General features: G+C 41.1%; 2 protein-coding genes across 6 annotated transcripts in view; one reads left to right on the top strand and one right to left on the bottom strand.

The window, feature by feature from the left end:
• The window catches only part of tjp1b (tight junction protein 1b), a 71,167-nt gene extending 68,108 nt beyond the window's left edge, over positions 1–3,059 (top strand). For 4 of the 5 annotated variants that reach the window (XM_063479477.1, XM_063479476.1, XM_063479478.1 and 1 more), the window contains one exon: positions 1,196–3,058. In XM_063479477.1, coding sequence (XP_063335547.1) covers positions 1,196–1,290 — 95 coding nt within the window. In that variant the 3' untranslated portion in view covers positions 1,291–3,058. Of the gene's footprint in view, positions 1–1,195 lie in introns of all 5 variants that reach the window. The other variant, XM_063479481.1, reaches the window with a different exon arrangement.
• A 1,768-nt stretch (positions 3,060–4,827) lies between these two features.
• Positions 4,828–13,757, bottom strand: LOC134632368 (long-chain fatty acid transport protein 2-like). Its single transcript, XM_063481054.1, has 10 exons — positions 13,240–13,757; positions 11,459–11,668; positions 9,429–9,587; positions 9,189–9,313; positions 8,905–9,099; positions 7,978–8,068; positions 7,672–7,870; positions 7,313–7,410; positions 7,097–7,227; positions 4,828–5,793 (listed from the first exon to the last, which is right to left on the bottom strand). The coding sequence occupies exons 1-10, from the start codon at positions 13,715–13,717 to the stop codon at positions 5,617–5,619; spliced, it is 1,863 nt and encodes a 620-aa protein (XP_063337124.1). The 5' UTR covers positions 13,718–13,757; the 3' UTR covers positions 4,828–5,616.
• Positions 13,758–14,504: the final 747 nt, after the last annotated feature.

The raw sequence follows: 14,504 nt of genomic DNA, 5'->3' as shown, positions 1-14,504 counted from the left end.
TCTAGTTTCAGAAACCTTTACATGAGTATCCTATCATCTATACTGTGACCATAATTAAATTCAGATGTAAGTCAAGATGTAAGAAAATAGGGTAATGTTTTATAATCAAGGTATAAAGTAAGTGCTTTAGAGATCTTGTGTTTAAATATAATCTATTGAGAAGTCACTATGAGTTGTATGTGATTAGTTTGTATTTAGTGAATGTCAGCTATGATTTACTTAATACATTATCATATGTCACCAAATATGGTACAATCCAGCTATGTAGAAACCAATTTAGATAATTTAAATAATTTCCCCTAGTGATCAATAAAGTATTCTGATTCTGATGCAGCTGTTTAATTTGCAGCATTTCATAGTTATCTGTTTACCATAGTTCCCACAAACCAGGAGGAAATTAAAGATCGATAGTCATCATGTTCATGCTCGGCATGAACAAGTAAAGGCTCGTCTTCAGTACAGGAAGAAAATGCAGTATAGGACTGAGCTCTGTGGTAAAGATTGAAATAAAATATAAAGCTTCCTCCAGAGCTTCGTTAATTCATGGCACAGATTCAACGAGGTGCTGGAAACATTCCTCAGAGATTTAGCTTCATATTGACATAAAGTCTAAAGAGGTTAAAGCAACACTTCTAGTATCTAGAACAACTCGAGTCCTTGACTGATGCAATTCAGTTTGTAGCTTGAAACCACCTCTTGGTTTCTGCTCCATACTGACATGATAGCATTGGATATTTTCTCTTTTTCAGATCATTCCCTGTAAACTTGAGGTGATTGTACGGTAAAATCTGAGTAGATCAGCAATTTTGCAAAATGCCCATTTAAAAATGACAGTAAGGACTTCAGATCACGAGGCAGCACGTAGACACTAACTTGGCGCTGAATGCTTTTCCAAAGGTCAGCCAGGTGTACATGCCCTTTCAGCTGAAGTCCTGCTAGTTTGGTCGCTTCTAAATTCATGTGTGGAATAAGTATGTTGAAATTCATTAAATGAATTAAGTATTACTTAATTACATGCGCTCATCTGAGGAACATAAATTCATGAAACACCCTTCATTAATTTATGCACTATCATTTGAAATCACCAGCCTTTGCATTTTTATTAAATCGCCTGTTTCGAGTACCTTCAGTTTCAGTTTTCTGTATTTTAAAGCTGCTCTCCATCAGCTGACGTCACGTCTCTTGTTCCCCGCAGGTGATCCCAAAACTTGGCAGAACAAATCTCTCCCTGGAGACCCAAACTACCTGGTGGGTGCAAACTGTGTGTCTGTGCTCATTGACCACTTCTGAAGAGGGCAACAGCTGGCCTGTTACTGAATGTGATAAAGCAGGGGACCCGAGTCTCCCCTGCCGTGCCCGCTCCGCGGTGCAAAATGCTCGATGAAGTATGAACTCAAACTCACGTTGTTTACTGTGCCCAAAATTTAAAAAAACTTAAAAAAACACACACACAAGGAGAGTCAGAGTCCAGCATCCCCAAGGCTGTACTCGTTCTTTCTTTTCTTTCTTTTTTTTTTTTGGTTTGGTGCTTACAAGGCTTGCAAAAAATAAAGATGAAAATGTTATTTAAACAAAAGGAACTGGAGTTGGAATGCATGACCAGTGCCACAGACTGAATAATCACATTTTGACATTTTTAGCTAATTTTGTAAAAGTTCAGAGCGGTGCAGGAGGTAAAAACAAAACAAAAGAGGATAATTTTGAAAACTTGTTTAATATTGCAGTGGGATTTTTGCATACTGTAAAAATAAAAACAAAAATAAAACAACAACTCACAAACAGCAAAGTTTGTATATGCAAAACTTTTGTTTGTGAGTTCTGTGGTCATGCGTTTCACTCATGATGGATCTCTGAGGACTTGAGAAATTGCTCAGCGTGACTCATGAAGACGTAGGCATCATCGAGATTTAAACAAAAAAAAAAAAACAGTAATGAAGAATGAAGGTTAAGTATTAGTATCAGACACCCGCTGGTCCAGCGGGGTTCTCTCTGTTTCAAACGTGTTTTTTGTAGAAATGTTTTACCGTAGATAAATATACTGACTTGATTTTACAAACTCCTGCTGTCTAGAGATCTATGCATGTGCTATGACTCAGGTTCAGAAGCCTGCTACTACTAAGTTCAACACATGAGAAATCCCATCGTACACTGCAAGCAGTGATGCCTTATCTGCATATTAACTTTTCAGTGAAACTTTAAAACATCGGTTCCTTCAGTTGTAGCGATCACTACGGAAGAAGCAGAAGAAGAAGAAAAAGAAGTTGTCGTCGTCGTTGTCTCTGCATTTTCTCCTAAAAACGGTGAACTCGGATTTAGCACACGAGAATAATTGAGACTGATGAAAAAGGTATGCTTTCTTTTACTGCTATGCATATGAAGTCTGAGGAAATACAAAAAAACAAAACAGCAACAAGCTAGAAGATGTTTAAGTTGTGGCTGTACATAATGCTAGCATATGGCCTTGGTTCTCTGTAAATGAACTTTTGTACATCTTTGTTATTTTGTATAAAAGAGAAAACGTTTGTTTAAAAAAGAGAAAGCGGTTACATTGGTTATGTTTGTATTCTGGTTATACCCCTGAGCCTTGGAACTGACATAAGCAGTAATAAGTCCGACTTTTCTACCAACGTATACACACACGTACACACATTACAAACATACACACTACTTAAGGCATTTTTAACTGTCAGAAAACTTTTTATTCTTATTTACAAAATAGAGAAGTGCTCGGTTTAAATGATTTTAAAAGACGTATTTGAGGGGGGCTGCTGTGAAGAGTGGTCCCTTCCTTTCTTTGTGATACTGGATGCTGTATTGTGTGCCCTGAAATGTATTTTTGTACTAAGACAATTTATTATGGCACATCAGTACTATTTTTCTTTTGATATGACAACACTGCTTCAACCCGACACTAGTTTTTTGGTTTTTTTCCCCGTGTGGCTGACATTCTTTTTATTTATTTTGATTTTACTTTCATTTGTTTTCCTTTGCAACACATTTCTAAGTATACCACTGTATTACTAAATAAATTCATTTATAAAGTAAACGCTGCCCAGATTCCAGTGTTGTGTTGTTTCCCACGTCTTTTTAGATGGCGACACAGCAACACCAGTTTATTTTCTGCCAAATGGATCCGAGATGATTCCCGTGAGGGTTCAGGAGTTGGCGGCTGTTTTTGAAATAATTTATTGCTCAGTTTTGAGTTTTCTGCGCCTGCCTGCGAAAATGTTCCATCTGTAAATGTAGTGAGAAGTTGGGGTGGATTACTGTTCACATAGCGATCTTAACTCCCTGTACTGGATTTTCTGGATTTTTGCATATCAGGAAAAAAATCAATAAGAGGCCAAGTTAAAACGTGTTTCTAGAAATGTTTGCATGTTTACTAAATGATTTATCGAAACCCTTTAAGCAGCATTTAACACTGAGCACTGCTGAGCACATCTGCAGCCTTTGGACTCCTGGATTTGAGGAACTTCTCGTATCCTATTTGACAGGAAGCATCTGTTTACCATCTTCCCCAGCCTAGGTTTTCTTCAAGGACACTTTGGCTATATTTATCCTTTTCTAGATTATGTACACTCATAGCACCATCCCGCCATCGCCTTATTGCATTATGAGGGTTTTATCAGGAATCCAGTGACAAGTGCTGTTGATCAGAGTATTTTTGGAATTTGACTCATAAGATCGAGAATCTGTGTGCTGTGAGTTTGAATGCTGTTTAGTAAACTCAAAGTAGGTTGTCAAATTGAATTCCTAATCCTTCTCTTCACATACAAGGTCTTGAATAATCAGGCACCATTTTATCTTAAAGACCCCATAATACAATACCCACCACTCTAGAGCAGTTCACTCAGACTGCGGCCTCAGTTGTTGTTCTTATCATATTTAAAAGTAGAAAAGCAGCGCCTTCAGCTTCCAGGCTCCTCTTCTGTGGAACCAGCTCCAAGTTTGGATTCATCAGACAGACACAATCTCTCCTTTTAAGATTGGATTAAACTTTACTTTGTGATAATGTAGATAGTTGGATCAGGTGACCCAGAATCCTGTCTTAGTTACACTGCAATAGGCCCAGGCTGCTCGAGGCTACCCATGATGCAATGAGTGTTCATTCACCTTCTTTTCCCCTCACTGTGTTTTTATACACCTCTCTGCATTTAATCATTAGTTGTTAATAATCTCTTCCACAGCGTGTCTTTTGTCCCATCTTCCTGGTTCTGCCAGCGGTTTCTTCCTGTTAAAAGGGAGTTTTATCTTCCCACTGTCACCAAACAGCTTGCTCACAGGGGGTCGTTTGATTGTTGTGGTTTTCGCTCTATTATTGTAAGGTCTTTACCTTGCAAAAATGGAGCGCCTTGACTCAACTGTTGTGATTTGGCTCTATATAAATTAAACTTGAACTGAATATTACTCTGTGGAGATGGCAGGTTTTTTTCCTGCAGCAGTTTAGCTGCAGTCAGGATGGAGTGAAAGGTTGTGAAACTGTTGCCTTCTTGGTCTCCTCCTCATTCAGTCAGCTTTCTGGATCCATCATAAACAGTAAATGTGGTGCTTTTGCATCGTGCCCCCCCCACTGAATTTCCTGTTAGGGCTGTACCAAAAACCAGTTCCAGTCTGTGGTGCTCTGATCAGAAAATATTTAAAACGGAGTATCTGGGTGGAAAAGTTCATTGACCTTCTTAGAATTGCATCATTTAAAAATCCATACTCTAGTACTATACAAGTGTAACTATTCCACATAAAATGTTTTTGTCATATTGCTGTAGGCCCTGTGATTTGTACAAAATAAAGGTCAACAGGATGGAATAGCCAAACTTTATTTTTCCTATATAAATTCGACTGGTTTAACCTTTACTACGCAGTAGCTCAAGGGAGTAATTTAAGACAAAGTTCAGTGTCAGACAACATTTAGAAATATCTTATCAGAGTTCACTGATTTCTGCTTGTTTGTCAAGTTTTTTGTTTGGTTTTTTTTTTTAAACACAACTGAGTGTGTGACAGAGTTCGTCTGATTTATGTCAAAGGTTGTGCAGGTTAGTCACCCCACAAGCCTGGAGGTTCCTCTTATTGTGCACAAACGTGGTTATAAGGGCACAACGGCAGCTGCTACATTAACACTTCAGCACTTCAGGGCAGTGTTATGCAATAAAACTGTCAATTCACAGTATGTGTCATCAGTACACAAACAGATAAAGCAGTGTCTGCTTTTACCTCTGTACAAAAGTCCAGTTAGGTCAACAACAAATCCCTACATAAGAGATACAGTAGATGTTGAAAGGTCAATATCCAGACTCTGTGATATCGGACCGGAACGGATTAAAAGAGCTTCAGTCCAATGTAAAAACAAAGGCCATTACAGTAAAATGTGCATGTTATGGTTAACTGTCCAAAGAATTAATTAAAGAATTAAGAACACAGTGAGTAGCACATACTCTCTGTATCTGTATCACATAGTGTCACTGTAAGAGGTGAAGGTAGCTGTGCTAAAGATGAAAACCATCTCTTCAAACGTGACGTGACGTTTCCGAGTCCGTCCCTGAGATTAGTGTCTGCTAAGATCCATTATTGTTATTTCTTTGCAAACAAAGTGGCTCAGCAGTGACTACTTTAGTTTCTGTGTTAGAGTTTGACTTCCTTCGAGACGACTGCCCTGTAGATTTCTTCGGTCAAGGGCACATAAGTCTTTTTTTCAGGATCCAGGAAGTATAGAAGATCTTTGATGTGAGCTGGGTTGAATCCCTCCTCCACCAACTTCACTTTCTTCATCTTGAAGGTTCCCGTCATCTCCAGGCAGGGCTGCAAAACACAGTTTGAAAGATGTTTTTGTGTCAAGCTTTAGTTTAGAACAAAAAGCAAAGAAAACCAAAACATAATTAAGATAAACCGCCAATAACAATGCTGTCAATCAGATCAGATATCAGCTACAAACTGCAAAGCAATATTACACAGTTATTATTAGAGGACGGCAACATTAACTCAAAAGAGAGCGGCACGCAGGGATCGTCAGCATGTCTTGAAGAGATAAGAACATGCCGGTGCTTCTATCAGTCAAAAACGGGAAACTGAAGCTATAATTCACACTGACACATCAAAGTTCACTTAGAAGATTGGAAAAACATCTTCTGGTCTAACGAGCGTCTTATTCTGCTGCAACAGTCAGGTGGTAGGGTCACAATTTGGTGGAAACAGCATGTAATCATTGCTCCTTCATGCATTGGATCAACAGTTAAGGATAGTTTTGGTGTAATAGAGTGGGGGATATTTTCTTGGCTCACTTTGGGACCCTTAGTATCAACTGAGCATCGTTTAAACACCACAGCCTATGTGAGCATTGTTTCTAATGTCCATCCCTGTATGACCGCAGTGTATGCATCTTCTGATGGCTTCTTCCAGCAGGATAACGCACCATGCCATGAAGCTCATATGATCTCAATCGGTTTCTTGAACGTGACAGTGAGTTCACTGTACTCAGATGGCCTCCACAGTCACCAGATCTCAATTGAGTAGTGTGTTTGAGATGTGGTGGAACGGGAGATTCACGTCATTAATGTACAGCTGACAAATCTGCAGCAGCTGTGTGATGCTGTCAGGTCAACATGGAGCAAAGTTCCTGACAAATGTTTCTATCACCTTGTTGAATCTATGCCACAATAAATTAAGGCAGTTTTGGGGGTAAAAGGGTGGTGAATGTATATTAGAGTAATTTCCTTGGTACATAAATCCAAATATTTCATAGTTAAAGTAGTTGTAGAACGGTCCTGTACTGCACTTTCTTGGGAATTTTCTTTTTAATCATCTCCAATAATTTTATCTGGAGGGCACATCTTCTACGGTTTTACCTGATTTTATCTGATTTCTGATCTCCATTATTGGTGATCTTACACAGTAAAAACTCAGACTTGGATCCACGCACCGCTTCAGCCATCTGGATTTTAGACACCAAGCGTTTAGCACGTTTAGCCTTTGAGCATGCACTAATTAAAGGTGGAAAGGATGAACTCCGTAAGTACAGGAGAATCAGACCACAAATTAAAACAATATCTTTAAGCCACAGCAGCCCGTCTGGTCTGGATGTGCATGTATTATTTATATTTATTACCTGAATCCTGATGAATCTGGGTCTCGCGTAAGCTGGGAGGTAGTTGACGACCTGCGTGTACGTGGCTGAGCAGTCGAACTTTTGTCCTTCTTCCAAAGTGAGAGCTGCCATGCCGACTCGCCCTTCATGACCTTGATTGAAAAATGAGAGAAATATGAAATGCAAAGTGCAGACAGCTCTGTAAAGTTTTAATATTTATGACCCGAGTGCGTTTACCTTCAACTTTCACACCGTAAACATTCGCCTCTAATATGCAGTGAACCATTGTGAGAATGTCTGCAACCTCTGATGTGGCGACGTTCTCTCCTTTCCACCTGAAACAAACAACACGAAAAGACTCCAATGAACAATTTCTGCAGCACAGTTTGAACCTGATCTGCAAGTAAACACCTGCACAAAAGGAAAAAAGCCATTCTCACACACACTATTCTAACCAGCTGTTAATTGCATATTTTTATACTTTTAATAGCTGAGAACTAAACCAGACCAAACGGTGACTCAGTCTAGACTAGATCGTCTGGGCAGAACCACAAAAACAAAGCGACAGGTCAACACAAAAATGAGTCACAACTTGCCTGAAAGTGTCGCCGACTCGATCCTGAAAGTACACAAAGTTCTCTTTGTCGAACCGAAGCAAATCGCCGGTGTTGAAGTACAGGTCGCCCTTTTTCAGGACGTCTCGAAGCCGCTTCTTCTCCGTCTGCTCCTTGTTACCAGCGTAGCCAACAAAGGGGGACCTCTTTGTTACCCTTCCCACTAAAAGTCCCGTTTCACCTGGTAGAGACATCGGGAAACAAAATAAATCAAAGCTCCTTTTTAATTTCACTTCTATCAAACTAAAACTCCTTTAAAGGGAACCAGATTTCTGCTTACAGACTCACCTACGGCTGCTTCGATGCACAGACCCTGCGAGTCCCTGACAGGTTCCTCCTTCTCAATGTCAAACTTGATCAAAGTGTAGGGGAAGAAAAACTGGAAAGGAAGAAGGAAAGAAAACCCAATGTTTAAAATGTTTTAAAAGTAGTGGAACAGCCAACATGGCAGCAACTCTGTGAGGACGCACAAACATCAACACGCTTGTTTCATGCTTGTTTCAGGATTTGATAAAAAATAGAATAAAATACCAAAAGGAAAAGAAGGAAATGGAGCAGGGGCCACCTGAAGCCTGTACTACGAAACAGGATTTAGCCTTATCCATGTAACTTTTCTAAGTATTGCAAAGTTGGTTCACTTCTTACAGGGTTACATCACCACTCTGACTTACACTATAAACCTAATCTGCTCTGGAACAGGTTATGAGATAAATAAATCAGATACGTCCTGTGTATGATGATCTTGCTTCATAGTACAAGGCCCGTCTCTATCTGAGGTCCAGGTAAGTGATTGCGCCAAGAAATGAGGGTGATTTTTAACAGATAAAGTTTTAGAATGTAAAGTGCTTAGCCAAGAGAAGTGTTTTTGAATGACCTGATCATTTAAAAACACTGTACACATAATGGCCGTCTGAGACTCTTCTTCATGGGGGACAAACACAGTCAAGTTTTGCTTAAAATATCTGTATGCACTGTTTGTCCAATCAAACGGCCACCACAACTTTAAATGTAGCCACCCTTTACCCTTTCATCATTTTGGATCCAAGAATCCATGTGTGGGTGTTTATTTTCAAATTCAACTCACTTCACTCCTGTAGCTGTTGATGACATTTTGCTCCAATTTAATTTAAATGTGATCAACCAATGTAAGCTCCAGATATTAAAACAGACATTGCACCACACTGTGAAAACATGCGACTTGCTTCCTCTTTCTACCCGGTGCACAAAGTTGACTCGTCCGACTGCGCCGATCTTGGACGTATAGTTGATGAAGCCGATGTTTCCCTCTGTGGCAGCGTACAGCTCTCTAACTTTAATGTCTCCAAAGCGATGAAGAAACTCGGACCAAATATCCGTTCGGACACCGTTGCCGATGGCAATTCTAACTTTGTGGTTCTTCTCATCATCTTTCTGCCAAGAGCGGGATGGACACAGAGATATTCCACTATTAGAACGGCGGCTGACTGACGTAGCTGCAGACTCATTAGGTTTCCTCTTACCTTGGGCGTGTTGCAGAGATAGCGCAACGTTTCGCCGATGTACTGCATCACCGTGATGTCATACTTCCTGCAATCATCCCAGAACTGAGAGGCAGAAAACTTTCTCTTCAGGGCTATGGTAATACCTGCAAGTCAAATCATATTACACAACCTTTATCTTCCTTAACCACTTAAGCTCCTGACCCAGGCGTGCAAATGCTTTTGCTCTTGTACTCTTGAGAGGATTAAGAGGATCATTACCTCTCTCGATGGCTCCAGTCATTCCAATCAAGAAGCCGGCGCTGTGATAGAGAGGCAGATTGATGTAGATGATGTCCTCTGCTGTGACTCCACTTATCGACTGGAGGAAGGAGGCGGCCCACACCCTCTCATGTGTGACAATGGCTGCTTTAGGCAAACCTTCCAAGGGAAAAGAATAACAGATTGTGCTTTTGAATTAAAGAGGAACAAAGTAGTATGATGCACTTCACTGTGGTTCATTCATTGATCCTGAATCTTCTAATGACTGCACAAGGCAACATTCAATCTTCTCAGCAACAAACAGCCCTCAGGAAACAGTCCCAAGTAGATGGCGAATATAATGGACTCTCAGCAGCTATAGATGCTGAATTTTTCATAATGAACTGGTGCAGATAACTCTAAATGGTAAAAACTAAATAATCAATCAGGTGAATGATTCTTCTGTTTTTATCCATGCTGTGCTGAAGCCACATTTTGTTTAAATGGACACACTGAAAAAAAGGTGTATTGAAGTCGAGGAGAAAATGACTCTACTTCTTCTTAAAGTTATGGTAAATGGACTTGTACCACACCTTTCGGCATATCTGCATAGATTATCAGTCTAGGGAGCAACACTCAAAGGATAAAGGTCACTCTGGACTGAGAAAACATTAGTGTGAGAGAGGAGTGAAGGAGGACATCTACTGTGAATGACCATCACGGAACAGCAGGTTTGGCTTGTGAAGTCAACTATTAGCAGCCTACAATTCAGCTTCAAAAAAAAACAGCAACAAAAAACATACAAAAAACTTAAAGACGTCCAGCTGCCTTCTTTTTTTCAAACTCCTGAGACCACGCCTTTTAACTCAAGTTCAGCACTCAGAGTGCTTCCTGCCACAGATCTCATTCACCCAATCACACACACATTAATACAGTGCTTTTTTCTAACATGCATACTCCAATGAATGCATCAGGAGAAACTCGGGTTCAGGATCTTGCAGACCGAATGAGCTGGGAATCAGACCACCAGCTTCTGGTTGGTAGATGACCCACTCTACTACCTGAGCCACAGCAGGTTTATAGAGTCTTTTCCTTGTGTTACATCTTATTTATAGCGTGGTGTTCACCTTTACGATAATTGTAAAAATGAATGTAAGGCAAAAAAGGTAACAGAAGTTGCTAAAGAGTGGACTTATCCAGCCATCAGGTTTTCTGCAGATCCAAGCTTGTTCAGCATATGGTTGTAAAAGACCGTCTTAAGGACTCAACTGGGACTAAATTTTGATTTAAGCCTATTTTCCACCAGCTAAAACTAGTATACCATTTAAAATGATGGTGAATAACAGATGTTCCAGCTTGCATCATGTGCTATCATGTGCTACTCTTCTGTGAAAAAGCTCTGTGGGACATAAAGCATTTCATTTAGGCACATCCCTGTAATGCGCCTTGATGGAGCGAACATCAGCAAGTCTGCATCAGAAAGAACAATAGTGCAGATTTTTTCCCCTCACCCATTAGCCTGATAAAATTGTGTGTGCAGGCTTCACACAACCAGGACTTAAAGGTTCAGTGTTTATGTTTTCACCTGTGTTAGTGGTGCTATGAAGTAGTGAGAGCGTTCACAGTTTGTCTAAATCAGGCATGTGTAAGACACACACTCTGCCAATAACACTGGTACTGTGCCAAGACATTCTGCAGCGTGCCAATAAAGGCAGGAAAGAATAAAACTACTGGCTAGTAAACTGTGAAAACAACGCAGAGTCCAGAAAGAAAAAAAATCCTGTAACAAGAAAACCCCAGGGTTCACATTTTATCAGTTAGGAAGCTGTGAGTGTGTTTGCTCACTGAGGTGGATAAATACAGTAAGCGCCTTTCAGCAAATGTTATTGCCCACAGATGACCACGTTCAATCAACACCCCTCTCCAAGAACAGAAGGTGGGGCTGAGCACAGATCTAGTGTTTGAAGCTTGATGCACCTCATTAGCTTGACTGTCATTGTAATCTTATTTTGCGTGCCAGCGATTGTTTCAGAGCAGTTGGCTGTCGTTACCTGTAGTCCCAGATGTGTAGATGTAGAGAGCGGTGCTCCTGATATGGATGTTGGCCCTGAGGTCCCGGGACAGTGGCTGATCTGAGGCCTTGGAGATTTTGTCAGACAAAGCGGTGATGCCCTGCACACTGCAGCTGTCCGACATGAGGTACACGCTGATACCCCGCTCCCTCAGCGTCGGCAGGACCTCCTCCACAGCATCCTGCAGCTCTACAAATAGACAGTAGCTTTCAGCTCAACACAGCCCGTCATAGCGCTGTGTTGCCAAATGTGGCACATGTGCACCTACACATGTGGGCCTGTATCACGTATCCCCGATCCCACTCGGATACAAGCACATGGGGTATGAAGTTCAGCTCTCATGCATGCATTTCTTAGTAAAGGCCTTTTAAGTTCTATAATGAGAATGCAAAGAAACACGTTTGCAAGCTGAGATTTTTCTTCTGATGAAGTTGCTCTTCAGTGTGGAGCATAAAGAGCTCCCTTGTTCTTTAATCATTCACTCATTTCTGCTCATATGTGAAGTATTCTTTTTCTTTTTTGCAAATGTTCATCAGTTCAAAACTGCACTGCCACAGTTGGAACCACCAAAATAGCTTAAACACTGCTTCTCTTCTATGTCTAACCATTATAACCAAACACTGGCGTTCATGTAATTTGTATGAAACGTGCTAATCAGGATCTTATCCCCTCCATATATGCAGATATAGAGTAACAATTAATCGATCCAGCAAAAATGCACTTCCTGCACTTTTTCATCTATTTAAGTTTATCCTTATGTCTAACTTTTGGCCGCGACTAAAGCTGATCAATAATAACCTTTAAGCAGAGATTATTGATTGGGACTGATCTCAAACAAACGTTTAGGTTTATGTCGCAATTTACTCAAAGACCGGCTAGCTCAGTTTTTCCTTTGTGGAAGCACTGAGTTTCTAGCCGGAGGTTTTTATAATTAAGCTGGAAGTACAGCATTCATGTGGCAGGTGGTGCAAAGCAATTTATTTTTTATTATTATTATCATCATCCATGTCTTCTAGTCCCTGACCCAGGTTCACTGTGCCAATAAAACTGCGATCATCTGAATAAGTGCACCTTTGTTTGGCATTATCGTTCATCACTAACAGATGATGGAAAAGGGCCAGCACTGCACTGTATCTAATCTTAAGAGCGTGAGTCAAAATCTAGTCAGTCTATTGGATCCTTCCAGCATTTATAGACCACGTTATGATCTGATCTCATTATTGCATTACTCAGCAATCATTACCTGCAAACTAAATACAGCTGTCAGAGCAATCAGTGCATTTATCCATCTGCGATGCAGTGCGGAATAAAGCTTACTATAAATATAAGACACGAGGAAAGTGGCAGGACAGATGTGACGGGGTGAATTATATTGTCATGTAGCCTGCAAAGTCTGCACTGAGCAGTATCTGTTTGCGTTCATTTATAGAATGAATATAAACTGTTGTTTATAAACTCTTTATTTTAACATCTTTGATGCGTAAAAGGATTTAATTTAGGATTTTTATTCTCTGTTGGGTAAAACGCTGGAGACCCACGTTTCTCTTCTGCAATGAATTGCGTGGTCAAAATCATTTTACAATAAGAATTGACAATATAATATCTGAGGATACTTTCCGTACTTGCACAAAAGCCAAGCATTAAGAGGTATCTCTCACTTGCTGTCGAACTTTGAACTTCGCAGTCCTGTCCTGAGACGCGTCAAATAACGAGAGCCTCTTCTGGCCCGACGCATTAATTCATTTCTCGCTGTATCTCACCTGAGGAGGCGATGATCACTTTGGCCCCGCAGCAGGAGAAGCAGTGCAACAGGGACTTGGATCTGATGTTGAAGTTGAGCAGGGCAGCCGGGCAGCCCAGCTTCGCCAGACCGAGCCAAGTCCAAATGAAGCTGGGCTCGTTCGCAAGGAACAGGGCCACCGTGTCCCCCTCCTTCAGCCGGGCTTCAGCCTGCAGGGCTCGGGCCACCTTGTTGCTCTGTTTGTCCACTTCGCCATAAGTGTACGAGCGACCTTCGAAGTGTACAAAGATCTTTTTGGGGTGCCTCTTCACTGCATCCAAGAAGCAGTCCAATATGCTGTAAAAGGGCTTGATTTTCTTGTATTTGGTTAGTCTGATGCCACATTTAATGCTCCTTAGGATGTACGCGAAATCTTTGCCAAAGTAGGGACAAAACGCGCTGATGTAAAAGGAACAGAGAACTGCCAGTCCGGCCAAGACGCTGAAGCAGATGTACATTTTGCAGAGCGCTGAAAGAATAAGTGGAGAGAGGCAGAGGAGGCGCACACTGTGCTGCTCAGTCAAATTTGTGACAAAGTTCACCGTCTCGACCCGGGGCGGTGCTCGGATCTGCCCCGCTGACCCCTCCTTCATTCCGGGGAATATTTTTCAGTTGCCAAATCGAGAATTTCCACTTCCACCCCGCACCGGTTTTACAACCTAACTGTTGATGTTATGTTGCATTATCCCCCCGATGTCATGAAAACGCTTTCTATCGTGGTAAAAAAGTGGGAAAAGCGAGCAAACAAATCGGTTTGGCACTTTATTTTGAAGGGAGACTGAATGGATTGTGTTTCAGTACATCAGAATGATTTATGCGAATAATTTCCTCGTAATTATTTCTAAACGCAAACAAGTGGGAGAAGACTGAAATCCACCCACGCATATTAACAAAAACAGTCATAAACAACGGACAGCGAGTCCGTAAATGGCAACCTTCATCATAAATCCGCAATCTGAGCGGTGGTGGGCGTGCACCAGTGCGCCTTCTGTATTCGTCTGCTGATTTATGGGGAGGAGCTCCCCTGCAAGTTACACAAACGCTCGCTTTTTACTCTCTGGGGGAGAAATAACACAAACATCTCGCAACACCCTGCTACCAAGTCTGCGCTTTCGGGAAAGATTTGTGATTTTAGTGTCAGATATTACCGCTGTCCTGCAGATTTGAGGGGTGTGTGAAATTGCTGAGGCTGTTTCAAAGTGTGAAACAGGGTAGTAAACAATGCTTGTTTCCAGTAACAAGCTT

This window comes from Pelmatolapia mariae, linkage group LG7, assembly GCF_036321145.2.
Source record: "Pelmatolapia mariae isolate MD_Pm_ZW linkage group LG7, Pm_UMD_F_2, whole genome shotgun sequence".
NCBI lineage: Eukaryota > Metazoa > Chordata > Actinopteri > Cichliformes > Cichlidae > Pelmatolapia > Pelmatolapia mariae.
Note: the sequence above shows the minus strand (reverse complement) of the source record. Positions and strands in the feature narration are given on the sequence as shown.

Coding starts and splice junctions, on each gene's coding strand:
- LOC134632368 (XM_063481054.1), bottom strand. CDS start 13,717: ATGTACATCTGCTTCAGCGTCTTGGCCGGACTGGCAGTTCTCTGTTCC. Junction 11,669..13,239: donor AGTGATCATCGCCTCCTCAG/GTGAGATACAGC, acceptor GTCTATTTGTAG/AGCTGCAGGATGCTGTGGAG. Junction 9,588..11,458: donor CTACACATCTGGGACTACAG/GTAACGACAGCC, acceptor TTCCCTTGGAAG/GTTTGCCTAAAGCAGCCATT.